This window comes from Cololabis saira, chromosome 5, assembly GCF_033807715.1.
Source record: "Cololabis saira isolate AMF1-May2022 chromosome 5, fColSai1.1, whole genome shotgun sequence".
Lineage (NCBI taxonomy): Eukaryota > Metazoa > Chordata > Actinopteri > Beloniformes > Belonidae > Cololabis > Cololabis saira.
Genome location: NC_084591.1, coordinates 25,876,892 through 25,903,658, shown reverse-complemented (window position 1 = coordinate 25,903,658; position 26,767 = coordinate 25,876,892). Strand labels below are relative to the sequence as shown.

Below are 26,767 nucleotides of genomic sequence, written 5' to 3'. Positions count from 1 at the left end.
GGTGTAAGTAATCAACAAAGTAATGGGTTTACTTTTTTTCATCAACTAGTATAATACTGCACGCCACCAGCAGCAACCTGTGCGGTCTACAGACTTTTTCTGTTGTCAAAGAGAAGAGAAAAAGAGAAAAAAAAAAGAAAGGAAAATCAAGGTCAAAGACAATAAAGGAATGGACATTGATGCAGAACTGGCAACAAAAGTTATAATGCAATTATAACAGTGTCACAGTGATGCATTTCTAATTTACGTCTCATTTTCCGCCTCCTGTTATTGGGCACTTGATTGTCTTACACTAGAGGTTGAAATGTCTTGATTTGGTGTGAAATAGTACTGTTACTGAAATATGATGTAAAATTAACTAGATTTTTCTAGCATTTCAAATAATCAATTTTGACTTTATTTTATTTTATTCATCATTTTATTTTGAAGATAATCATAACTTTAGTGTTGTCATTTTACTTTTAACTGTTTTTCCTTTTTTTTTTAACTCTTAACTGTTTTTACTGTTAAGTCCAAACAGATTTTTGATCATGTTTCTCATGACTGTCCTGACATTTCTAAATCTAAACTTTCTCTAACCTCCACTGAATGAAAGGGGGCAAGACATTTCTTTTTCTTAAATTCAGGGCTCACTCAGCCCTCATCCTTATCATCATCATCATTCTGAGTCTTCAACCCAGAGCCATTAATGCTCAAAGCAATGAACACGCTGTTGAATTAGGAACACTGTGATCTTTAAAACTGGAAATGTGTAGCCCTGTGGACGCCTCATTAAATGAGTCTCTTTCCCTCATAAACACTGGAGAGAATGTGACTTATGTGAGATTTTGTAATTCAGATCACACAATATCAGAGAGGCTCTGCAGCAATGTAAGACTGCGTCTCTGTTGAACTGGAAACTCATAAGAGACCAATTTTAAAAGGAATGGCCAAAGTCGCAGAGGTCAAAATATCAATACTTCCTTTCATTGGACCCTTTTGGCGTCACTAAGGGTAATTGATCGAAATGTGACTCCAATTTGAGCCACATACAGCATTTTAGAGCTACCTTTCTCGTAAATCTCTTGTTATTTCTTATCAAAAAAGGGACGTCATTCAGGGCTTGAACTTTGTTCAGGTTTCTAGACATCAGAGTAAAAAGACTATTGTACAGGAATTGTATCTAGTCTATGTATTTTTTTGGAAATCCCCTGTTGGAAACTGAAATTTATATTCAGACTCATGGGACTAATGCTGCTCATGACACACAAACACACTATCGACAAAATAGAAAAAGATAAAAAAACAATGTGTGCACATGAAACAAAAATTGTTCAATCCGCTCAATCAGTTACAGATGTCCACGACAAAAATGAGTTCAAATAAACATGCAGACATGCACAACACAATCTCCTTCAGAATTGAAATGTTGCGGAAAAATGTCCAAACACATTACCTGGTCCCTGTTTATCACCAGTCAAAATATTTTCCTCAACATCCTTCACATCTGTCCCCACCCATGTTTGCTACATCTGGCTGCTCTGTTGAAAAGATGTGCTGATTAAAGGACCAAATTGAGTCTCTGTCACACTGTGCGTCACATGATGGTGTGCTGGAATTGCACAGCAGTGTAATCCTAGTTGATGATATAAACAGTATGAAGTATCACAGCATCCAGAGTGCTGCACAAGACATCATTATGCTTGTGGAGGAATTTCACCCATGTTCATTATTTGTACGAGGCTGCTGAGCTGCAAAGTGCACTCTGTAATTTCACGTGGTTGGAGTTAGGACCTATTTTTCTCCTCTCATTATATCCCAGGCTTTGGAAAAGAAGACTGTTTTATACGCTGTATACCCTCAGAGAAACTCTTTCATTTGATTGCTATTGCCTGTCACTTATTCACTGCAGATTTACAGTAATGGACCACTGCATTTATTACATTAGCATGGTGTATGCACACACAACATAGTCCAATATCTGCTGTAGGGACAGTTAGATTTTTCATTGTGAAGCATTAGCTTTTAGATGAACTGCCTTGCAAAGTTCAAAAGAAAGAAAGCACAAGACGATGTCTGTTGTTGCTCAGCCTTTTTCACTATAGCCTGGTACTGTTCCATGCATCCTTAATCCACATTATCTTTACTCGCTTCTTCCTATTCAGGATCACGTGGTGTGTGGGTTTGGGGGGGTCTGCTGGAGCCTTTCCCAGTGAGGATAAAAGGCAAGGGTTGACCCTGGACTGGTTGCCAGGCCACATGTAGATGAACAACCGCGCACACTCTCTCTTCCATTTAAGACTCACCAATTAGCCTAACGTGTTTTTGGACTGTGAGAGGGAACCAGAGTACATGTAGAAAACCTACCCAACCACAGGGAGAGCAGAGGAAGACCCCAGCTGGAATTTGAAGCAGGAACCTTGCAGCTGTGAGCCAACAGTGCTAACTACCAAGCCCCCATGCTGCCCTTACTGGTAGGCCTTAAAATAAACTGTCTCCCAATCAGAGTTTACGCTGGGCCTGGCAGATGTTCTTATGTAGATACAACTTTCAGGACCAATTTGACTGTATTTGATGGAAAGTATGTTGGAGTTGTTTGTGTTATTGGGATGTTTGGAGCAGCCAGCCCATGTTTGCTATCTGTCTCCTCCTGGCCTTTTGGTGACAGCCCATGTGCTGTTGTCTCCTGCTCGTCTTCTACTGCTTTCAAACAGAAATTCCTGTTTACTTGACAGTTTGTAACAGCAGGAGAGAGAGAGAGAAAAATCAACAATTCAGACAGCCCTTTGAATACCATTAAAATAATGCTATGCGCACATTCAGACTCATTTGTACTAAACAGAGATGTTTAGGAACCTTTGTCCTCATCCTGAGCCGCCTGGCTGCCCCGGTAACCCGTCCCCTGCATTCCCTGCTCCACCAACAAACGGTTCAGAAAGAGCCGCGGGGTTTGCTGACCGGCTGTTGTCCCATATGGTACTGTTTGTATCAAAATATATCCAGCTCTGTTGCCCACTGCCAAATTCAGCTGCAAGGATCATTGATGTTACGACTTTTGTTGTTTTAAAGTATTTAGAATTTGTAAATCACTTGCGATTTACTCCTGTAGATGCTTCTTTTGGGGAGCATTTCAACAATTTCATCATATGACTTTATTATGTGCAGTGTAACTAATGAGCCTCATAATATCATCTTGGACGTGAAGCAGTTCCTTGAATTCATTGTCATTTTAGTTTCCTGCCTTTTTTCTTATTCCAAAAGTTCTTGCATTCCTAGATTAGTGTTGTGATGGACTGTAGTGCTTAAATGGGTCAGTGATACGTTAAACAGCAACTACAGTTATTTATGTTACAGCACCATCTGGTCACAACACACTCCACATGCTTTGTTTCAGACACAACACACTTTAAAGGCTCACTGTTTGTCATACTGGGGACGGGACGCTGGGGAGGGATTACAGGACTGTGAGCTGTGGCTGCGTTAGCATCCAGTTAGACCACCTTAGTGATATATAACCAGCCTGACTGTCTGAAAGGGTTGTAGATTCAGATTAAGGATAGGTTAAGATGTTGGTTCACTAAAGATATTTTCTTAAATACAAAAACTCCAGTTGTATGCACATCAAATCATTAAACTTGTGTTTAATACTTTTTCTTTTTCATTTTTTTGTACCTTGTACTGTACATAATTGCACAAATACAGCTTTGCTGCTGCGTCTACACAAATGCAGGGATGCGCTATGATGTCATCTGCACATGAAATTCATTTGGAAAACAGATTTTCTAAATATTTTTATATAAATTTGATCCCCCTTACATGTCTCCAAAAACATTTGTCTTTGCTTTGTCACTTACGTAATGACTGTGTTATCAGAAAAACAGATATTGGTTTTCTCTGAAGAGCAGCACATAATCGCTTAAACTGCATTGAATGGACAAATTGCAGCATAAGTGAAACTCCCGTAGCTCAAAAGAAGATTTTTTCATGTACCCTCCAAAATAATCTATTCTAACACCATGGAGCATGTTTGGCTCCAAATGCTGGTAAGAGCTGAGAAGAGAAAAGATGATGGATAGAAGATAGAAGGATAGAGAGACGATTTGGAGGAATTTGAACCATGTGCCTTCACTAGCTCTGGGTGTTGTCCTCACAACTTAAACCACTCTGGTACATGGAAATGTGCAGCTGGACAGTTTGTCAACGGCATGTTGAATGCTGGGAGAGTAACTCAGAGTGACATCAAGAGCTGGAGGCGGGCAAAGAAGAAACATGGAGACAGAAAAGGACAGAACGAAAAATAGTGGGAGAAGCGTGCTGGCAAAGCCAACGAGGGGAAGATATTTGTATGCAATGCTTAACTTTGGTACTTTAGCATTCAGGGGCTAGTGTGTCCTCTAACGCGCTCATGCCACAATAAATCAAACAGCATGTTTAAAGCAAACCAACGAGGAGCCCACACCAGGAGAATTCACTTGACGTTTTTGTGCAGATCTTACAGTTTGATGTGGATGTTTTAGCCAAAGCGATCTGGAGGAAGATTTTGGCAGAACGAATTTGAGACAAAGACCGAACAGACAACAGATAATAAAATTTATTTTGTTTTTCCATAGGGATGGTTTCTGGGAATTCAATTGAATGACTTATGGTCTGAGATTTGTTAACAAAGCCCTTTTATAATGCAGTTTCTCTGCGGTCATTCGATGTCAGCCTCCAAGGTACTTGTATTGAACTGAAAGCTCCCATGAAAATTTAGCAAAAAGTTGCTAGCACTACCTCCATCACCGAACCAATCTCTGCGTCGATGTGGAGAAATGTGGTGAAATAAATCACCGCCTTCAGAAGAACCCACTTTGGACTCATGAATGCAGCTCTCAGAAGATTCGATCACAAGAACGTTTGCATCCTCATCACTGCCAACTACTCAGAGATTGTCAAGTCGATAGATTGCAATGGCTTGCTTTGTAACAGCTGCAGCTGCAAGCCTCCTAGGGTACAGTACGTCTCCAAAAGCTTGGCATGTCCATCTACTGGGATTTATGCCATTCCTCAAGGCAAAACTGCTGAAATGTGTTCCACTGGTGTGCAGCTATCTTTAAGTCATACCACAGTCTCAACAGGATCGAAGCCTGGGTTTTACCAGGCCATGCTGTGTTCTTCCCCTGGAATTACAGGAGTGTTGATATAGCAGCAGTGTTTTGAGGATTACTGTCATTCTCAATTCTCTGGGAGACTGAAATAGATTTTGCTCAAGAAAATGCCCTCGTTTGGCAAAATTCATTATTCCTTCAATATCTAAATATATCCCACTGCATTCATCCCTTATCAAACACATCCCCACAACACAACACCGCCACCTCAATGCCTCACTGATGGTACCCAAAGGTTAATAGGTTGTGGCATTTTCCTTTTAGCCGTATTTAAACTTCTGTAAGTAACTGGCAGTATTACATTTTTATTATGTATATATTTATGTTGCAGCAGACAAAGGTCACAGCATGCTCAGATTTAAGAATGAGGGAGGACTTTTGTTTGGGAGACAGAATGGTTGAGGGCTGTAGAGGAATGAATCTAAAACAATTCAAGATTGATGATGGGTTTTTTTCATAAGAGTTTAAGCCGTCCTAGATGAATTAGACCATGCCACTTCTCCTCCAGGTATATATATATATTCATTTGTCATTATTCCTTTAAACTGAAAAACATTCAGTTCTTCATTCTGCATGCACAGGGGCTCACCGTGACATCCAGTCGTCCATAAGTCTGTCAGGAACTGATTCAGAGTTGTTGGACACCACTCCTGAGAGTGGTGAAAAGATGGTGTGTCTTTGTGTTTTTTCCAGGCTTTTCCAAGAGCATCTCATCATCGTCCCTTCTGTAGTTATTTTTTGCTATTTTCAAGTCATTCTTATAGACCGGCAGAAGTTACAGTCGTGATGTTTGGTAGCAGGACGACATGGTGAGTTACCACGCACGCAGTGATCTGGAAGAACAAACATTTGTCCATTCTGGGCTACTGCAGAAACACGGTGGGGCACAGATTCCCCCTAACTTACACTTTCACACAAGAAAAACTAACATCTGCTGCAAAATGTTTCTTTTAAATGATTTTTCCAAATTAAGTTACTAACCATTAATATATGGGCAGACAGTTGTAAAAAGGAAAAAAAGACATGGTAGGGTATCTGTCCACTTTAACTACAACTGGCACAGGAGAACAGGAGTGTTAGTTTTAGTATTTCACACTGTGAATATTATATTGTACTTCAACCTATATATTCAGCATATTATAGCCTTCAAGGGAGCATTAATTGTGAGATATTACAATTCAGTATGTATTTTTTATTTCTTTGTAATACGTTAGTCATAAGAATGTGTGCTAAATAGATTACATCTACAGACTTTTGGGTCTGCTGACTCATCATTAATTAGTAACGTTTATGCTTCTTTTTGTTATGACATGCGAAGCCAAAGTGTTTTGTGGTCTTCTCTAAGACATGAAACATGTTTTTTCTTTATTCGTGGCATATAAATTATTGCTCAAAGACAGATTGCTATTCATGAGCATGAGTCTTTTTGGCTTATTAGAATATCTGTCCAAGTGCAGCAGAACCAGGACCAGCAGCCGTGTAATTCAGTGTGACTGTCAAGTCGTGACATCTAAAATAAAATACAGAACTCCTTAAGATCACTAAGAGTTTTTTTTTCTTTACATAGTTAAACCTGATCTGGCATTACTTCTCCATGCACAGAGTGCTGAGGGACAGGACAGGAGAGGCCTCCGCTGAGGTTTAAAGGATCCTTCCACTTGGCTTTCTTCTTCAATGCTCTGCTGAACGCATTAGCCCAGATCAGCTGGGATTCTCATCAGAGCCACTCAGGCTGAAATGCCAAATGTGGCACTTAGAAAGTAAAAAAGAATAAATAGATGAATTCAAAATTGAGATTTGTTTATAAAAATGCTTTTTTATACATAAAATTACCGGTTTATGTGCAAATGTAACACATCAAGACACTCATGATCTGTCTTTTTAGCCTGAGATAATGATGCGGTAGTCCATAATTAACAGTTAAACTTGCTTGGACATATGCAGTTGTGGCTTCACCAGACTGTAACCTCTAGTTAAACATTTTTAGGTGGACAGGCAACGTAACTAACTTTATTAAAGGTCTGCAGTTTGACAGAACTTTTTTTGTATTTTTTTTTAGATTTGAATATCCTTTACTTACAGTTTTTATTATTATTATTATTATTATTATTATTATTATTATTATTATTATTATTATTATTATTATTATTATTAATAATAATAATAATAATAATAATAATAATAAAACATCCATTTATAGTACATTTTCACTCAGTCTTTATTGAGGCTCAGATTGGAAATTCAGTTAATTTTTTTATTTAAATCTGCTTCCAAGGAAATTGTCACACTTGAATGCACTTACTGTAAAAGGTGAGAGACGCTATCACAGATGTTCATCTCTGCACAAGGTCAGATCTTTTCCTGTTTGTGCAGCTTTCAGCGGTTACAGAGGTATTCAGTATCAGAATCCACTCATCTATATTGTGCAGCAAAGCCAAACTACCACCAGTCATGTGGGTTCAGAGGCAGAGGTTAGAATAACAGAAGCTGCAGTGATTGTCCCAGGAGTGGAGAAGGCAATTTATCCATTGGAAAGGCCTAGCCATAGGTAATTTCATTATACAGATGAGTATAGCCTAAGTGCCTCAGTTTCTGTGCTGGCAGGACATGTCACTCACCACCACTGTGATCTCTTGATCACTTACAGTTGTCCCCTTTTCTTGGGTTGCATTTAAAAAGAAAAAAGAAAGAAAAAAAAACCTCAGAGAAACCCACAACATTCCTTTCACGATGCCTATCCCTGTATAGCACAAACAGATGAGAGTTCCTGATGGTCAGGCTACGTCTTTGCCTAACTATACATTAGGATCAATTATTTTGTTTTTGTTTTTTTTATTTGTTTATTTTTAAAGATTCTCATTCACAGTAAGCATGAGCGTGTCTTTTTGGCTTATTAGAACATTCTGTGACATAGGTTGAAAATACTAACATAGGATTTCCAACCTGTGAAGACTTTTGCCTTAAAAAGACTCAAAAATTAAAAAAAAAAAAACTCCCTGTTACTAATGACAAAATGGGGGCAGACAATATCTAAGTTTCAAAAAATACTCCACAGAAGCAGTTCACTTTGTCAGAGATTCTCTATCTTTGTGTTGTGGACAGTTTTCCCCCCTTCCTATCTGTCTGTGTGACATAAATAACCATCCTCCTTTTTTTTTCATTTGGGAAGCTGTGAAAACTGTTTCTGTTGCTGTGACAGATCTCTTTGAGCTTCAAGTAAATTATAATTAAGATTAAAAACTGTGCTGTTGTTTCTCCAGGTTTGGATCATAATTTGACAGGATTGATGAAAAGTTATCAGTCAAGCTATCAGTTATTTCTACTGATCAACTTACTTTAATTTTATGCCAAATAGCAATAATCTATCATAGAACTTGTGACTTGAATGATTGAAAAAACAAAAAGAGAACAGAAAACAATGTGTTCCTTCTGAGAACAAAACTTGCCTTTGCTGCTCAGACTTTAGCAGAATACAAACTGTGAAGCTGCTGATGCAGGAGCTTCAGTGTTCAAATCAAGACACAAAATGGTTAATGGACTCCTAAGCGGATTGTGATTTCAAGAATAAAACCTGTAGTCATTTACAGTGGCTCCGATTTGAGCAAAATCATTCCACAGAATATCAAAATGTGCCATTTTATCTTGTGATAATATCCCTGCTTCCTGCTTCCTTATGAAAAATTAATTAATTTTGAATGGGAAATGTTTTTCTACATGAACAACCGTACAATGAGGTATGATTAAGAGTGGGTGCATGAATGAGGCTGCACTTGCATTCATATTTACAGAGAACAGATTCAGTCGTGTTTCTGTCAGAACTCAATGTTAGGTCTATTACATGAACAGACCAGCTCATGCACTCATGAAAAATGAACAACTACTGTAATTCTATTAATGAAAATGCCACTGCTCCTTGTTTGACAGACACTCTCTTCTTCCTCCCCACAATTTGTCTGTCAGCGTGGTATTCTCCCCAACTGCACCGTTAGCTCTGAAGACAGAAATAATTTGCTGATGCTAGTTTATTGCTGTGTAAGCTGCATGAAGACTAATATTTGGACATAATCCTTCACTCTAATATTATCACGTTTCCCTTGACTGCTGGGAGCTGGGATGTATGATTCTCATATCACTAGGATGCAGAGAGTTGAAAGAAAATCTGTAAAGAATACTATATGAAGACCAAAGAAAGGATCTTTTTAGCTTACCAACAATACATAATAGTGTAATCTGTAAATCTATTTCATTCTATGACATAACTGACTTTTTACAAATACAAATACTTAGAAAGATATAAAATGATGTCTACATGTTAGAAATTGCATGTCAGTTGGAAAAATATACATGGCTACATGTTACATATTTCACTTTTCATGAATCACATTTCCCATCAAGTTACATGGATGCTACCATTTACAAACCCCAGCCAGCTGAGGGACATAGTTAAATATACCCCCACACCACACAACATCCAGAGACTTAAAGGAGCATGAGGCTCCTTTTAAGAAATGAGACTCTCTAGCGCCACCCTTCACCACGACGGCCATCGGGGGTACTGCAGCCAACAGCGAAGCCGGCACAGGAGAACGGGGAGAACGTGCATGCAGCGTCATTTGACGTCACATCCGCAGGACAGCGCGGGAAACTCGGCCCCACAATTGCAGCACATTTTGAAGCACACAGCCTGTTCAAGGCAACGGAGAGATATACTAGAGGGCTCATTCGTTTTGGTTTGGAACGCTTCATCTGACATTATTACTAGAAAACTTAAAACGTATACAAATTTTTTTCATAAATCCTGCCTCAATCCTGCCTCAAGCTCCTTTAAGGAACTCAGAATGGCTCTCATCCACCCCAGGTGCCTCGCAACTGAGGAGGTTTTTAACCACCTCGGTGACCTCAACCCCAGTCCTAGTGCACAGGCTTTGCTTCGTCATCGGAAGGCATGTCAGTGGGATTGAGGAGGTCTTCATATTATTCCCGCGACTAATTTACAACGTTCCAAGTTGAGGTCAGCAGCATCTCTTCCCCACTTCACACACTGATGGTGGTGCACCACTTCTCTCTCCTGAGCCACCGGATGGTGGACCAGAATCTCTTTGAAGCTGTTACGAAGTCATTTTCCATGGCCTCAACAAACTCCTCCCACACCGAAGGTTTTGCCTCAGCAACCACCCCACCTGTATTTACCTTGGTCTGCCAGTATCTATCAGCTGCCTCTGGGGTCCCACAGGCCAAAAAGGCCCAATAGGACTCCTTCTTCAGTTTTACGGCATCCCTCACCGCTGATGTCCACTGGCATGTTCAGGGAATACCGCCACACCAGATACCGACTAGTTTATGGCCACAGCTCCAGTCAGCTGCCTCAATAATGGAGGCATGGCACATAGTCTACTTAGACTCAATGATTTCTGCCTCCCTTGGGACGTGGTTGAAGCTCTGCCGGAGATAGGAGTTAATACTCTCGCTGATCTCACAATATGTTTGGGCCTACCAAGTCTGACTCGCATCCTCCCCACCATTGGAGTCAACTCACTATCAGGTGATGATCAGTTGACGGCTAAGCTTGTCTATTCACCCGTCCAACACACGGCTGCAAGCCTGATGACACAACTATGAGGTTGATCACCAGTCTGTGACCTAGGGCATTCTGGTGCCAAAGGCACATGTGGGCACCCTTATGTTTGAACATGGTGTTCTGTATGGACAAATCATGACCAGCACAAAAATCCATAACAAAACACCAGTTGGGTTCAGATCTGAGGGGCTGTTCTTCCCAATCACACCTGAGAATCAGACCGCCAGGGTCCCCACCTTCAGCCACCAGCTACCTCACATTTCCCACAACCCCTATGGCCCATCCCCATGGGTGGTGAGCCCATGAGAAGGGAGACATTGCCTTTTCGGGTTGTGCCAAGCCAGGCCCTATTCGCGCAGGCCAAGTAACCAGGCCCTGGCGACCCACGTTCAGGCAAGGGTATAGAGTGATTCACATTTTTGTTCTTCATAAGGGGTCTTTTTACTATTGATAATGAAACCAATAAGTTTTGAACATATGGCATTTCCCAATTAATCTATTGCATGTTTACTGGGGAAACTTGAGCTCCATACTCACAGAAATTAGCCAAATAAATACCCCTTTTAAAGGAGCTTGAGGCTCCTTTTAAAAAATTAGACTCTCTAGCGCCACCCTTCACCACGACGGCCGTCGGGGGTACTGCAGCCAACAGCGAAGCCGGCACGGGAGAACGGGGAGAACAGGCATGCAGCGTCATGTGACGTCACATTCGCAGCCCAGCGCGGGAAATTCGGGACCGAATTGCAGCACATTTTGCAGCACACAGCCTGTTCAAGGCAAAGGAGAGATACACTAGAGCAGGGCTATTCAATTGGGGGCCCGCGGGCCACATGCGGCCCGCCAGGAGCTTTTATGTGGCCCCTGGTCATATTTCAAAAAAGGGGTTGTTTGTTGAAAAAAAAAAAAAAAAAAAAAAATTTTTTTTTTTTTTTTTTTTTTTTTTTTTTAAATAATAGTGATGCACCTGCGCTGCGCTGCGCTGCGCTGCGCTGAGCTGTGCGTAATTTTGTTGGCCTGCTGCACACCGCTGGCTGACGAGCAGCCTTGAGACACATGCAGACAGACGGGCAGACAGATATGCCAGGAATGCGTTCACACAAGGTGCGATTTTTATTTGTAATGTGTGCAGAGAATGCATATAGCATTTAAGTTTAAGATGCTTGGTAGCCTTTTTTTAGTTGGTTAACGATGCATAGTGTTTGTACATGTTAATCTCTGTTGGAGATGTTTTTTATTTCAGATTTTTTGCCAGTGTTGCACAGTGTTAATGTTTGTCACATTATTATTAACCTCCGTTGTACAGAGGACTTGTTGACATAGGCTTCTAGGATTGGCCTGACATTTTTTTCATTTGAATAAGTGAGGACTTCTAAGCCTCCTATAATTTCATGTGATTGTTTTGTTTTGGTGATATTATGCACAGATGTTTCATTAATAAAGGAGCTTATGGTTAATATTTTGGTTCCTTATTTATAACATCAAACTGGCTACTATGGACTGAAATGCTTGTGCTCAATGCTTAATATAATATTCAAATAAGGAAATCCTGGTGGAAAGTGGTGCTTTGTCATTATGGCGTGTTTTATTAAAAGTAGGTCAATATCAACTTCATTAAGTTTGCACAATGCATGGTTTCAAAATGAACTTGCATTTAAAATAATATTTCTTTATCTGAATATTATATTTAACATTCACAATGACTAAATCTGGAGACAATTAATACATAATTCATATGTAAACTAGATATATTCAAATGTATAATACAAATGTATTATATATAAATAAGTCTTCGTCTTTGAGTGCAAATTACATTTTGAAAACCCCCAAATTTTCAAATTGTGCGGCCCTCTCCATACAGTCCTTTTGCAGATGTGGCCCCCGGGCGAATCTAATTGAATACCCCTGCACTAGAGGGCTCATTCTTTTGGGTTTGGAACGCTTCATCTGACATTATTACTAGAAAACTTAAAACGTATACGAATTTTTTTTCGTATACGAATTTCTTTATAGGGCAGTTAATAAAATATTTGAAATTTCAACTTTAAAGGGTTCTAGGAGAATATTTTGAATTTAATTTTAATTTAATTTACCTTTTATTAAACCTTTATTAAAGGTCCTCTATTAAAATTGTAACTTTTTGTGTAATAACCATTGACTGTAGTTCTAATGCAGTGACCAAATATGGTCACTTCTCCTGTAAAGGGTTAACAACATGTTACAAGGTTAACACACTTAAATTAAGAAGTTCATTGTTGCAGGCAACATATAAACAAGGCCACTGGACAGAATCTGTGGCCGGATAAGAAAAGGACGGTGTTGGAGTGGAGCAAACGTGCAAGACAGCCAACAAAGAAAGCTTAGCTGTACAGTACTTCATAGTTATTTTTGTTACATTAGTTACATTTTTTGAGCAGCATGGTGGCTTTGTGTTTTATTTGTAGGCTATTTAGTTAATTTTTTTTATTTTTATTTCAAGCATGTAACATATAAACATATATCGAAGACAACAAAGCAACTACAGCAAAGCAAATTCAATATAACATAGCCTACAGTACATCCATCCATCCATTATCTATACTCGCTTTATCCTTTGCAGGGTCACGGGGGTCTGCTGGAACCTATCCCAGCCAATTTCAGGCGAGAGCCAGGAGTACACCCTGGACAGGTCGCCAGTCCATCTCAGGGAGACATAGGCTGCGTTCAGACTGCAGGCAAATCTGATATATATCTGATTCCTTCTCATATCCGATTTTCAGGGCTGACTGTCCACACTGTTTTTAGCAAGTGTCCAAATCGGATCTGGCTCTGTTCAGACTGGGCCACATCATTGACTGATCTGACGGGTTGCCGTAGCAACGACGTCGGAGCGGCAGCGTCACCCAGCGCGTGTATTGTGTGAAGTCATGCAATTGCGACATCAAAAACAATAACAATATGGAGCCAGCTCACATGCTGTTCCATACCTGTAAAGCTGGGCATACACTGTGCAATATTTTAAATCGTTTGAGACTGCCCCATCTCACTCTAATCCTCCCGTCGGACCTCTGTTACTGGAACTCGAGGCTGGTTTTGGGGCAGGGGTGGGCTGTGTCCACCCAAACGTGCGTCCTGCCCACCCGATCAAAGGTAATGGGGATCCTTTATTTTTTTATAATTTTATATATATAAAAAAATATATATATATCTGTACCGTTTCTGATTGGGTCGGCACTGCGCATCATTTTTAGACACAACAATGAACGCATACCGCAAAAGTTGTGTCTCGGCGGAGGGACCCGATGTCCCAGCAAAATGAGAAACAGAGAAAAGTGTTCAGAACAAAACCTACAGCAAACTAACAAACCAACCAACAAAGCTCAGAGTTAACAAAACGAACCAGCAATGAACAACTGGCAGCTGATGAGCTGACGGGCTGCAGGTTCAGGCTCACAGCGCGACTGAAGGCTGATTTATGGTTCCGCGTTACACCAACGCAGAGCCTACGGCGTAGGGTACGCGGCAACCGTACGTGGAAATGCGGTCTTTTTTTCTGCTATTAAAACATGTTGTAATGTGAACTAGAAATAATAGTTTTTGACGTGACATCAGAGATTGTACATGCTCTCTGTGAAAGGATGAGTAGCTCCACAACTGGAAATAGGCGGGTGGTTTGGAGCGTCTGGGACAGTCATATCCGATCTGAGTGTTTGGAGCTGTTCAGACTGAGACGCATCTGCCCAAATGCGATATGGATCGGATATGAAACTACCTCCCGGAGGTGGTTTCCATCTGGTTTGCAAAAATCGGATCTCATGCGGTTTGGGACTGTTCAGACTTCAAAAGAGTCATCCAGTTTCAATCTGGATGGGCTAAAAATCGGATATTTGCTGGCAGTCTGAACGCGGCCATATAGATACAAACAATCAGGCACACTCACACTCACACCTGCGGGCAATTTAGAATCATCAATTAACCTAGTATGCATGTTTTTGGACTGTGGGAGTAAGCCGGAGTACCCGGAGAGAACCCACGCAAGCACGGGGAGAACAAACCACGGAACAAACTCCACACAGAAAGACCCCCGCCGGGCCAGGGAGTCGCACCGGGAACCTTCTTGCTGTGAGGCAACAGTGCTAACCACTAAGCCACCGTGCTGCCCCATAGCCCATATGAACTCAATATACATTAAGAAGTAAATATTTATTCCCGCCCCTTATTGATTCCCTCATTAAACTCAGATGCTTGCAATGATTTACAATTAAATTACTAACAGATACAATGGGGTCATATTCATATTCATATTATCATAATGTATTTATCGTATATTGTTGTTGTATCTTTCACCTCACAGCAAGAAGGTTCCTGGATCCCAGCAGCGACTTATGTGTGTGGAGTTTGCATGTTCTCCCGGTGCCCGCATAGGTTTTCTCTAGATACTCCGGCATCCTCCCACAGTCCAAAAACATGTGTGCCAGGTTACTTGGTGATTCCATATTTAGAATAGGAGTGAGTGTGGTTGTTTGTCTATATGTGGCCCTGCCACGGATTAGTATTCAGTCCAGGGTGTGTCCCTCCCTTTTGCCCTAAGAGAGATGGAATAGTCCTCCAGATCTGCCTCCAGCAGATCCCCGTGACCCGTAAACAGGAATAAGTGGGTACAGAAAATTGCCACTTTTTTTCTTTTTTTCTTTTTTTGGTTGCAGCATATCTGTGGTTAGGTTAGGGCACCAAAATAACTGTAAAAAAAAAAAAATATAAAAATATAAATATATATATATATATATATATATATTTTTATTTTTTTTTATATATTTATTTTTTATATATATATATATATATATATATATATTTGGCATATATATATTATATTTGGCAGCCTGAACTAGCTTTCAGTTATCCTGGTAACTTAACAGGCTAGTCCAGGGGTGTCCAAAGTCGGTCCTCGAGGGCCGGTGTCCTTGGTCATCAAAAGAAATATCCAGACTTTGATGACAAGCTGGTGACGACCGTTAATTAGAATCAGGTGTGTTGGTGCAGGGAAAAAACGAAAACATGCAGGACTGAGGCCCTCGAGGACCGACTTTGGACACCCCTGGGCTAGTCCAACAGACAGAGGTGAACTGTGCATGACTTTGTCAAGGGAAGCATTATCAAAAGTGAAGTTGCTCACCATCCTCTTCATGTATATGAAAATTTCATTTTTTATTCATTATATTTAGCTTCCGTATAATTGGAGTGTTAAAGGTTATTGCTGAGTCATTTCATGTTTATCTTTGAAACCAGGCTTCTGTGCCAGTAGCTGCAAAACCATTATTTCCTTGAGCTGTGCTCAATATATGGAACACATTTCATTAAATTCTGCAGCATTTCTTTTTTTATTTCATCATACATTTAGCCTAAAATGACTAAATAAATTCTATTTAAACTCCTGCGAACTTCAGAGTTGCATCAAAAATGCAACAAGATTGTATAAACAATTAATTTCTATTTATTTATTTATTTAATTCAAGCAAGTTTCATGATGATGTTCATTTGTGTAGGTCTTCACTGCCTTGCAGACAATAGCACACTACTATTCCAGTGTCTACAAATTCTTCATTCTTCTCTTTTGGGCATCAATTTGAAATTAATCAGAATGTTATGACATGTTATGAAAACTTTTTCTTTCAAAATTTCAGAGACTTCATTAAAAATGATTTTACAGCTATTTCTCTGAAGTTGCATCATTCAAAACTGATGATCTTTACTTAAAAAATGTTGAGGAGAATTTCGCTTTGGGCCTTCTTAGTTCACCTTCTCATTTAATAAACACATTGATGAAAAAAAAATGCTTTCAAAGGGTGCACAAAGTTTTCAAAGACAGGATACATAAATGCAGTGCCTGGGCAAGTTATTGTGACATGTTAATGATATGAGATGATATTGTTTCTGCTTGTCAGCCCCAATCAAACACATCACACAAATTAGACTAAACCACTTGGATTCATGCACGCCCACACTTTAAAAGGCCCGCACTGAGCTTCGCTCTCTCCTTCACCACATTCGTGTTTTTTTAGATTTATTTTCCTCCATGCATCAGTAATTTGGAGCTCAGATGTACCACTGAACATATAATTATCCAACATCCAGAGCACTAGCCCTGTAATTGCTTTCAATGTCCAGGATCTTCAACTGTTCCATATTAGACAACTCTCCCCTCCCCTACTCCTCCAGCATCCTGTTCTAATCTATATGCAACCACATAAATGCATATTTGGGGAAGAGCCTTTGTGACAGAGGATTAAGCTGACATTAAATTAAAATGACCAGTATTACAGTAAATGTGCCCTGCAATGGACTGGTGATTAGTCCAGATTGTAACCTTGCCTTTCACAGACAGCTAGGATAGGCGCCAGCACATCCCTGTGAGCCTAAATAGGAATAAGCCAATGGATGGATGAATCCTCCATCTATCTATCTATCTATCTATCTATCTATCTATCTATCTATCTATCTATCTATCTATCTATCTATCTATCTATCTATCTATCTATCTATCTATCTATCTATCTATCTATCTATCTATCTATCTATCTATCTATCTATCTATCTATCTATCTATCTCTCTCTCTCAGGTTTTTGTAATACAGCGAGACCTGTGACACATACTTTGAACCCAATGTGGATTACTCAAATCAGTTCAAAGAAACAATTTACTCCTGAAATCCTGTGAGACGCTACACTGACATGTTAACCTGAGAGAGGGTTCTGTCTGTTGTTTTTACAGTAATATGCAGAGGGCCAGGATTCTTGCTTTATCTGTGAAACACCTACAGTTCTTCTATTCAGGAATGTTAGGTCAGTCATAAAGAGACAATTTGACTTTAAAATGTTGTTTTTGTTTCGGGATTTATTTTTTTTAACTCAAAACTGACAACAAAGATACACTGTGAAGACATGAAGACATGAGAAAACATGATATTCAATTGTTGTTGACATTTTTGAATAATTAAATGACAACAGACTTGCAGAAAACACATTCAGTTCTAAATTAAAGAGTGAAATAATTGCAAGAGGAGTTGGACACTCCTCATTAAACCCGATGAGACCATGGGCCCTCTACTGGTGAATGTGGGGTCAGCTGTGCATTTCTTTTGTTTCTCATCACACTTAAGAGTAGAAAGCAATTACTCAACTCCCACTGCAGAGTCTCTGAGGGGCCACTATAGTGAACATGTCATCTGTTATTAAAATCAACAAAAGGGGCATTTTTCTTTCATGCCAGTTTAATCAGACAGTCCTGTGACAGCCCCAACAGACTGTCAAAAGTTCTGTCACATCAGATCACACAACTCACACAAAACGGAAAAGAAAAAGAAAAGCTCACAAAACTGTAAATCTGCCATGAATTCATTTTTAAGGAAGAAAAGAAACATGACTTTCGTTTTCAGCACCTGTGTTTTACAGCTGCATGTTTAATGTAACGCAACATGTGAGTTCTATTACACATGTGCCACAATTTAGGATAGACATTCTTTGATGATTAGCTGTCCTAACTTTGCAACTACACATACACTACCTTTTTAACAAATACAACCGTGTGATCGACACTAGGTGTTGGGAAAGGAAAGGGAAACTATAATAAGAGGAATATTAATTGCAAGTCCCTGGAGAACGATACTGAGATTAAATTAAATATTCACAGTGTAAATACCTGCCCTTCATGCTGGGGACCACAGTTAATGGCCACAACAAGTGACCCTTTAACAACTGGTCTGAACAACTCAGTTTGATTTATCCCCGCGGTCCATGCGCATGCGCAAAGATTGTCCTGGCTACATGCTGTTTTATCACGGCTGTCAAGTTTCGAGAACGCAGGCAAGAAAACGGAAACGCCAGGTTTATTTCATTGTAAAGGTCGAGTAATAGCGCAAACGTATCGGCATGAACAGGAACGTGTGTTCGGTAAAGTAAAGTAAGTAAAAAGTAAAAAGTAGTAAAACTGTTTACTGAAGCGTACTCTTAAATTAAATACTGACCTGCTGTACTGCTGTAGCCTACTGTACTGCCCTTACTTTTTAACAACTGGTGCTTTTTATTATTTTACCTCTTTTCTTATCATTGTATTTCATTTTATTTGTTGCTGCTTTTAATGTTGCTATTGAAAGCCCTTTGAATTACCTTGTGTTGAATTGTGCTATACAAATAATCTTGCCTTGCTTTTATATTTACCGTGCTATAGGATTTATTCTTTACTCTGTCCCTTTATTCCCTCCCAATCGATTATATTTTGGTATATTTATTCGGGCACATGAAAATATAATTAAAAGCTGCGTGTTCAATGTAAGGTTTTATTTTGAAAGTCCACCCGGATGCAGCGGAGGTAACCATGGCGACCTTGCCGCGCCTCATCAGTGAGGTCGATCCTCCAGCAGCGGCCGCTGAGAGTCCGCGCTGATGCTGCTCGCTGTCCTGGAGGCGTGCGGCATGTTGTCACCCCGCCACTGAACGCTGCTCCTGTTTTTATATCTCTGCCCAACTCCCAGCAGGGTTGAAAAAGCCTCCGGGCTCAGACCCAACATGGGTTAGAGAGAAAAGCCACCTATGGATTATCCACTTTGTGTACTTCAGCGGAGGATGATGGAGGGCAGCATGGACTTGTTTCCGGAGACGCGCTGACAAAGACTGGATCTGAGGCAGCGCAGACCGGGATCCGCTCGCTGTTTCGCTTTTGCATCTTTATCCCCCCTCCCCTCCCTCTTCCCTCTTCCCTCCCCAGTGTTTTTGTGTTTATTTTGTATTGTTTTCTGAAGTGAGTGGGAGACAGAGATGTTGGCAGAAGTGCTGTGCGGCGCCGTGGCTCTGGTCCTGTATGTCAACACGCTGGGCGCAGATTTCTGCTACGATGACAGGTACTTGAGTGGATGAATGACAGACACCACCTCCTCCACCACCTCTCCCCTGATGCAGGGTGTCGCTTTTTCCAGAGATAGTGACCGGGCTTTGCTCACGGTGTTGCCACAGCTCTCAGATCAGTGGTTTCATCCCATCAGCATCGCTGCTGAGCAGTGGCGTCAATTCAGTGGAAGCTAAGGTATGGCAAGGTGACGAGTCACAGAACTTAACTAGAGTATCAATCAACACGTCCAGCAAATACTCATCACAGAAGTCTATGGAGCTTATCTGTGTGGTCAAGAAAATTGGAACTTTTTCAAATGCAGTCTCGCTCACTGCAAAAACTCAAAATCTTACCAGGAATATTTGTCTTATTTCTAGTTAAAATGTCTAATTTTTAGTAAAAAAAATCTCATTACACTTAAAACAAGAGTCATAACCAGAAAAATAACTTGTTATTTGACCATTTTCACCTGTTTCAAGTACATTTTCACTTTAAATAAGTAGAAAAATCTGCCAGTGGAACAAGATTTATCTTCTCATTACAAGCAAAACAATCTTGTTCCATTGGCAGATTTTTCTACTTATTTTAAGTGAAAATCTACTTGAAACAGGTGAAAATGGTTGTTTTTGAGTCTTGTCTCAAATGTAATGAGATTTAAAAAAAATTAGACTAAAAATGAGACATTTTAACTAGAAATAAGACAAATATTCTTGTTAAGATTTTGAGTTTTTGCAGTGTATAATAACTAGTGAAATCGATCATGTTGTTCTTATTTGCATTTGTAGTTATTCCATAAATGTATTTAAAAAAACAAACATTTACATTAAACCCTTGAAGCAAAGGTGTGGCGGCTGCCATACCTTGCCATACCCAATTGACGCCCCTGCTGCTGAGCTCGGTTGTAAACCTGCAAACACACTGCCTGCGGGCAGGTATCGGGTATTGATCGAGAATTATGCATTAAAGAGCGTTTTAGGGGTCGACATTCTCTTGAAAAATCACTCTCAGATGAAGCGCGTTTGAATGTGTGTGTGGAGAAATTCAACAACAAGCATTCCTGCACAAGCTTTCCGGTGAAGTTTGGAGTAAATGTGCAGCATGCCGAGATGCTTCAGTGCAAAGTATTGCAGCCTCCAGACTCTGGCATGAGTTCTGCTGAGGAATGAATGGATCTCAGGATGAAACTATCTTTCTTCCACATGCATCCGTTTCAAACACATCCAAATGTGTAGCCTATTGAAACTTTGAGTAAAGTATTTGATTATTAATTCGCCTAAAAATAGGCAAAGTTTGCAGCCTATCTGCTGTAAAGCATCAGTGCATGGGTTCAGCTGCTGTAATGCCGGCTAATGCATTACTCAGAGCTGGCCTTTTGATATTTGATGGCTGGATGGTTGTCAGTGCCTCAGGCTCTTTATTCACCAGCCGTGCACTGATGTAGGTCAGAATCATCCAGATTTTTCTCCCATCACTATTCATTCCTACACTTGAATATTCAGCCAATCTTTACAATAATAGAATAAATGTATCTACTTTTATCTTGTAGTCTGGCTCTGCATCAGCAGCCCGTGTAACAGGTGTTGCCGAGCTATTAAATCACACCCAGAGGATACAGCTCATTGAACAAACACTGCATTAGCACCTCACACATTGAACTGTGGCGTGTTTCCTGTACAACTCCACTAACTGCTCCGTACGGAGAACACTTCCTGCTCAGCGCATACCCAGCAGCCGTTTTTGCTTGTCATTGTATTTCCATGTATTTGCATCAAGGATCAGGTGATCTGGCTATTTCTGTGCAGGAATGCTTGTGATCTGTGTCCATAAACCTGTCAGGGAGTGGCAGCACTGAGGAGAGGTGAGGGGCGACTACACCGCTGCTGCAGCTGCAGCTGCTGCTGCAGCTGCTGCTGCTGCTGCTGCTGCTGCTGCTGCTGCTGCTGCTGCTGCTGCTGCTGCTGCTGCTGCGGTCAGCTGCTGTGTGGCTGCTGGGCAGCTTCTCCAAGTTTTAATGTAAAACAGAAAGCCAAAACCCTGGTTATTTCTGTGAGATGATATTATTTATTAGCGCACGTGTTTTGGTCTAAGTTACTTCAGGCTTCCCGTGACCAAAATCAATGAGAGAATTCGCCGGCTCCAGCCGGGGATTTGTAAAGATGTTCTTTGACGTGTTCAGCCTCTGACACGCTTTATTCATCGCAGGCTATCTGTCATCCAGCGTTATCTGTTTTTAGCACCATGTGCTCAGGCTTGCAATTAGCAGCTGTCTCTTGTCCCTGTGGGCTTCACTCTGGGACCGAGAGAGATAGAGGAGGGACGGGTGCAACAGAGAAATATCATTTTGATGGTATTCATTTTTTGGTCCAGATCGATCAGACTTACTAATGTGGTTTTAGCAAAAGAAAATGTGATACTAAAACAATACTTAAATGATGGGTATACATCAAACTATGATGTTACTGAATGTCCTGCAGCATGAAGACTGGAAATCTTGACAGTTATTTATGGAGATGATGATTTTAATAACAGTACCCACCAGTTGTGTAGAATGTAAGCTCTTATCTTAAAAATTGCAATTCATTGTTGATTTATTATGCTAAAAGTTTGCTAAAAAAAAAAAAAAGAAAAGGTTTATGCTCAATAATGTAGCGGAAATAGCAGTATAATTTGTCACAGCGCTGGAAAGGCAGACGGGACAGATTGTCTCCTCTCGGCTCCTGCTGTGAGACTTATGCACAGATTTAACTCGGCTGGTGATTTTCAAGTTAAAATCCATGATTGAGCTGTGTGTTTAGATGTTTGTGGAATAAGACTTCTAAAGCTGACATAAAAGAGACCCTGGGATTTGTGAAAAAGTAGCTGATTGTATTAGTATGGCAGTGGAATACCTAATGACTTGCTGTGTTTTTCTACCTTTTTTCCGTCTGACTGAAAAGTAGCGTGTTCTCACTCATATATTTCATATCAAAAGTGTGTTGGGCTGCAGTTTAACAGTTTGAGTAAATGTGATGCCTTATCTAGTTACCAAGGCCACCAGCAGGTCACAATTAAAGAAAAAGGGAAAAAAAATCAGATTTTAGTTTTTTACTTTCCATGCTCCGAAGACTAATTCCTCATGAGGCGTTTTTCTGACCGTGAGGTTCTTCACGGCCTCTCCCTCGATTAAAAATGACAGCATGGGAGAATTGTCCTGCTTCGCTGGACTATACCGCCCCCGGGGACGCTCTTCTTCTCCCTCTCTTGGAAACACTCGTCATTAGCGTATACGCAGCTTTGACACCTGCACCGGAAAATGGGAATAATACATCATGTGGCTCATATCTCTGCTGCTGTAATCCCCTGTTAGGACTGAGTGGAGGTATGGGATGGGGCAGATATTGTCAGAGTGAAAAATACTGCCTGCACATTAGGAAAAATTGAAAAAATTACACTAAGACAAGCATCACCTTAATTACTGGTGGCTGAATTTGAACTTTCTGAATAAGATAAGCACTAACCTTAGACAGCTGAAAACTGACCACAGAAACACTACCAGGAAGCTGATATAATATACGATAAACCCCACTCTCCTCATTTCTCTGTGCTCCTGTGGCGGTGCATGATTTGCCTGCTTGAGGGTGTGGCGGTTGCAGGTCAAAATGAAGGACGCGGCTCGATGTGGGTGATGATTTATAACGTTTTAATAGTAAAGGTGAAACTGTTCCGTGCAGCAAAGAACCGTCTTAGAGGAGTCGAGCTCAATGGAAGCATGAAAGAGACACTTCTCGCTGGCAGTGTCCTCGCCGTCATATGGCCTGCGCTTCTGAAGGCCCTGTGTGGTCCGTGTTAGTCGGAGGGCAGACTTTTCTTGGCCCGCATGGCCCGACGTGGACTCGTCTCTACCCGGGACTGTCTCTTCTTCGGCAGCGTGTGCCAGCGCGGTGATCTGGAACCGTACTTTTATAGCCTACTCTATAGAAACGGCTGGTGAGCATTGTGGTTTTGTTGAGGCCCCAAGGGCGGCAACCCAGCAGTTTGAGCATCTCTGCTTTTTCTTTCCCCAGTCAAGCTTTCTCTGCCCGTGCCCTGTAATTACCATCCCGCCTGCAGAGAGGGACTCTCGGCATAGTTTCATAGAAGTATCAGCTTGGCCAACCCCCCTCAACTACCCCCAAAGCCTTTTAGGTTTTCAGCTCCCATCATCCAGTGCCTCCAGATGGTCCTGGCTGGTAGGCAGTTGAGGGTTTTTTTCTCCCTTCACCAGTTTGAGGGGGAATCATTTGAAGTGGGTTCAAATGCGGGATGCTGCGTTTGCTCGTATTTGCCAGAATGGAGAAATCAAAGTTTCCACTGATACAGACAGTGTAACAGAATAGGAGAAGATAACATGCACTCATATCAAAGTGTATCCAAGCAGGGTCAAATGATGAGGAGGCTCCAGTCTCTTGTTTTGGCAAAGTTCTGATCTGTTGATTTGCGTTTCATATAACTATAATGGCGCAAATTTGATGATGTAGTTTGTGCCTTTTTTTTCTTTCTCTTTTTTTCACACATCTTAAAATATAAAAGTGCATCAGAAAACATGACTTTTTTTTTCCACTTACCCTGAAGCGTAGGTGCACTTAGTCTAAACTATATTTTATATATGTGTATATATATATATATATATATATATATATATATATATATTAATTACTGTATATTATTTGTTGATTCCAGTCGGTATCAGGCAAAAATCATCCAATTCCTGCTCTGGAGTGTTTGCAATGTGGCCTAGAGAAGACTCTGCTGCACAAAGTACAAGTTATATCAGGAATGCTCATTTGTCTGCTCACTTATTGAGGTCATAGACATTTGCAGGGAGTGTGTGGGGAAATGTGCTGCTTTCAGAGGATTTAAAATTTTATACTACAGCCCTGCGGTTGTCAAACTGGTTATGTCTTTGCTGTTAACCCAATCTGAGGACCTCATGTCATTATCATTTCTCATGTATTTTTTATGCAAATACTTTGCCAGGGTTTTTAAAACGCCTGCATGACCACTCAGGCCAACACGCACACATTTACACATGCACTGTGTGTGTGTGGGCCGGCCACAGGAGGATTTTTCTGTCTTCATGCACATGGTGTTGAAGCAGAGGCAACCAAACAAGACACGTGTGTGTGTCGACGGCTTGGTAACTGTATCTACCGGATTAAGAAATCACTACAGATCTTATAAAATAGACTGCTGAACTTCAGACAGTTAACTGTTTTAGATCTCTTAAACACTTTACAGATATCAAATACCTTTAAACACTGCACATTTGTTACAAAGTGATAGCTCTGGCTCTCCGTCACTCTGTAAAAACTTCCAAGCTGAAGTTACGCTGCAAGGAACAGTGTCTGTGACTGTTTCCAATGTTGCGTTCACTCAACCTAAATTAATTGGATTTCTGAGAAATTCATCTGCCATTCCATGGTCAGATCCAGTCCAGCTGAAAACTGACCAGTTCAGGTCAGCAGCCAAGCAATCAGTGCATTCCCTGACAGTAATATCTGTATGAACAAACCCACAAACCTCTGACGCTGCTCTTTATCCTTGATGTGGAGCTTCGACGAATATTCAGCTCAATGTTTATATTTTAATCCTTAAATCCTTTTTTTTAAGCTTACTACAAACACTCTTAGTTTTTCAGTTTTCCCAAAAAAATGTTCTTGAAACTAGGAATGGACCAAAATATGTTATATATATGAAATATGAATCTGTTGTGCAGATGCCAGGTTTTCAGTTTTGGAATCAGAATAATAATATAAATTTTTGTAAGTGTGTAAAGGGGCATCTTGTCTTATCAAAGAACAAGAAATCGGCACAGAAGGAATTTTGGTGTATTTGTACAAATAGACTCTAATTGTAGATGAATATGGAGCGTGACAGGAATTGGGTTTCGTTAAAGTTGTGCTCCAGATAGAGGTCCTGGATGACAACCTCCTACGGTGCATCCTCGTAATGTGGACTTAACGCACACGTTGGCACACAAATCAAGGACTGAGTTTGTTTTATGTCACTAGTAGTGCAAAAATGATGAGTGTTGCTAGTTTAAAAAAAATAACAAAAATGCCTTTTTTACGTGTGGTAAAACAGTCACCGGCAGAAGGGACTTTTTTTTTCCCCGCCGCCACATCCCCACTCACACACCAAAGGAGATTAAATCTATTTGCAGGAAAGGAAGGAGGTGTGTGGGATACACTTGACATAACATTTTGTGCAAGCATGACAATGCCAATTTCAAAATGTGGCAGCCTTTAATATGCAAACGTATAGTATTAAAAAAAGATCTATTCTCAGTAATCTTTGTTCCAAATGTTCTCTATTTTTCCTTTTACTCTCGAGTTTCCTTAGCAACACTTAAACAAACAGAAGAAAAAAACAACAAGTATCCAATTAGAGCACTCTTTAACAGTGATCATCTTTAGTTCAGATGCAGCAGGCCAAAAGGGCTGATCTGTTCTTACCACAGACAGTTTAGATCTCCAGTTTCCTGAGCTTTCATTTTCCAACAGATAGCCACAGAGGGTGGAAATTGTTATTTTCATCCTTACCACAAATGCACGATAAGCTGGTCTTGCAGAAAATAATTTGTTTCTAAAAATACCATTAATGAGGGGTTCTAATGTGTTTGAACTTCTTCTCTTACAAGCTAAGTCCCACAGAATTACATGCAAGGTTGAAGTCTTGGATAGAGTGAGTTCATATTTGGGTTAATAAGAAACAGCTGACTAGATAGCATGTTCATCCCTCGCTGGCTGTAAAACTGCTACATTACTCTGAATTTACCTGCTAAAGTGCAGTTTAGACATATTTGTGCTTCTGTGCGGCATTCCTTGTGAATAAGGAGAGGATGAAAAAAATTGAAATACCTAGTTATTTGGAAAAAAAAAGTGCAAGAGAGATTGAATTTGAGAGTCTTTTATTGGTGGACCTCCCACAATATATAGAGTGGAAACACACACATTGCAAAAAGGACACTGGATTCCAGTTACCTTGCTGCAGGACTGAAAAAAAAAAATGTAAATCAGCTTTCAGACTGGCTTGTGTTGGAGAATGGGCATGCAGCGTCCACTGTGTGATCGCTGTAACGACAACCACATGGTGTAAGGTGTAAGGTGAACTCTTTCACTGTTCAGTGGATGTTGTTGATTTGGTTTGGACTTCAAGCCAATATCACAAAATACCTCAGTTTTTCCC

At 40.4% G+C, this 26,767-nt stretch overlaps 1 protein-coding gene across 1 annotated transcript in view; it reads left to right on the top strand.

The window, feature by feature from the left end:
- Positions 1–19,109: 19,109 nt before the first annotated feature.
- The window catches only part of tmtc2b (transmembrane O-mannosyltransferase targeting cadherins 2b), a 105,184-nt gene continuing 97,526 nt past the window's right edge, over positions 19,110–26,767 (top strand). The window contains exon 1 of the mRNA XM_061721361.1: positions 19,110–19,574. Within this exon, the coding sequence (XP_061577345.1) occupies positions 19,492–19,574 (83 nt within the window). The 5' untranslated portion in view covers positions 19,110–19,491. The remainder of the gene's footprint in view (positions 19,575–26,767) is intronic.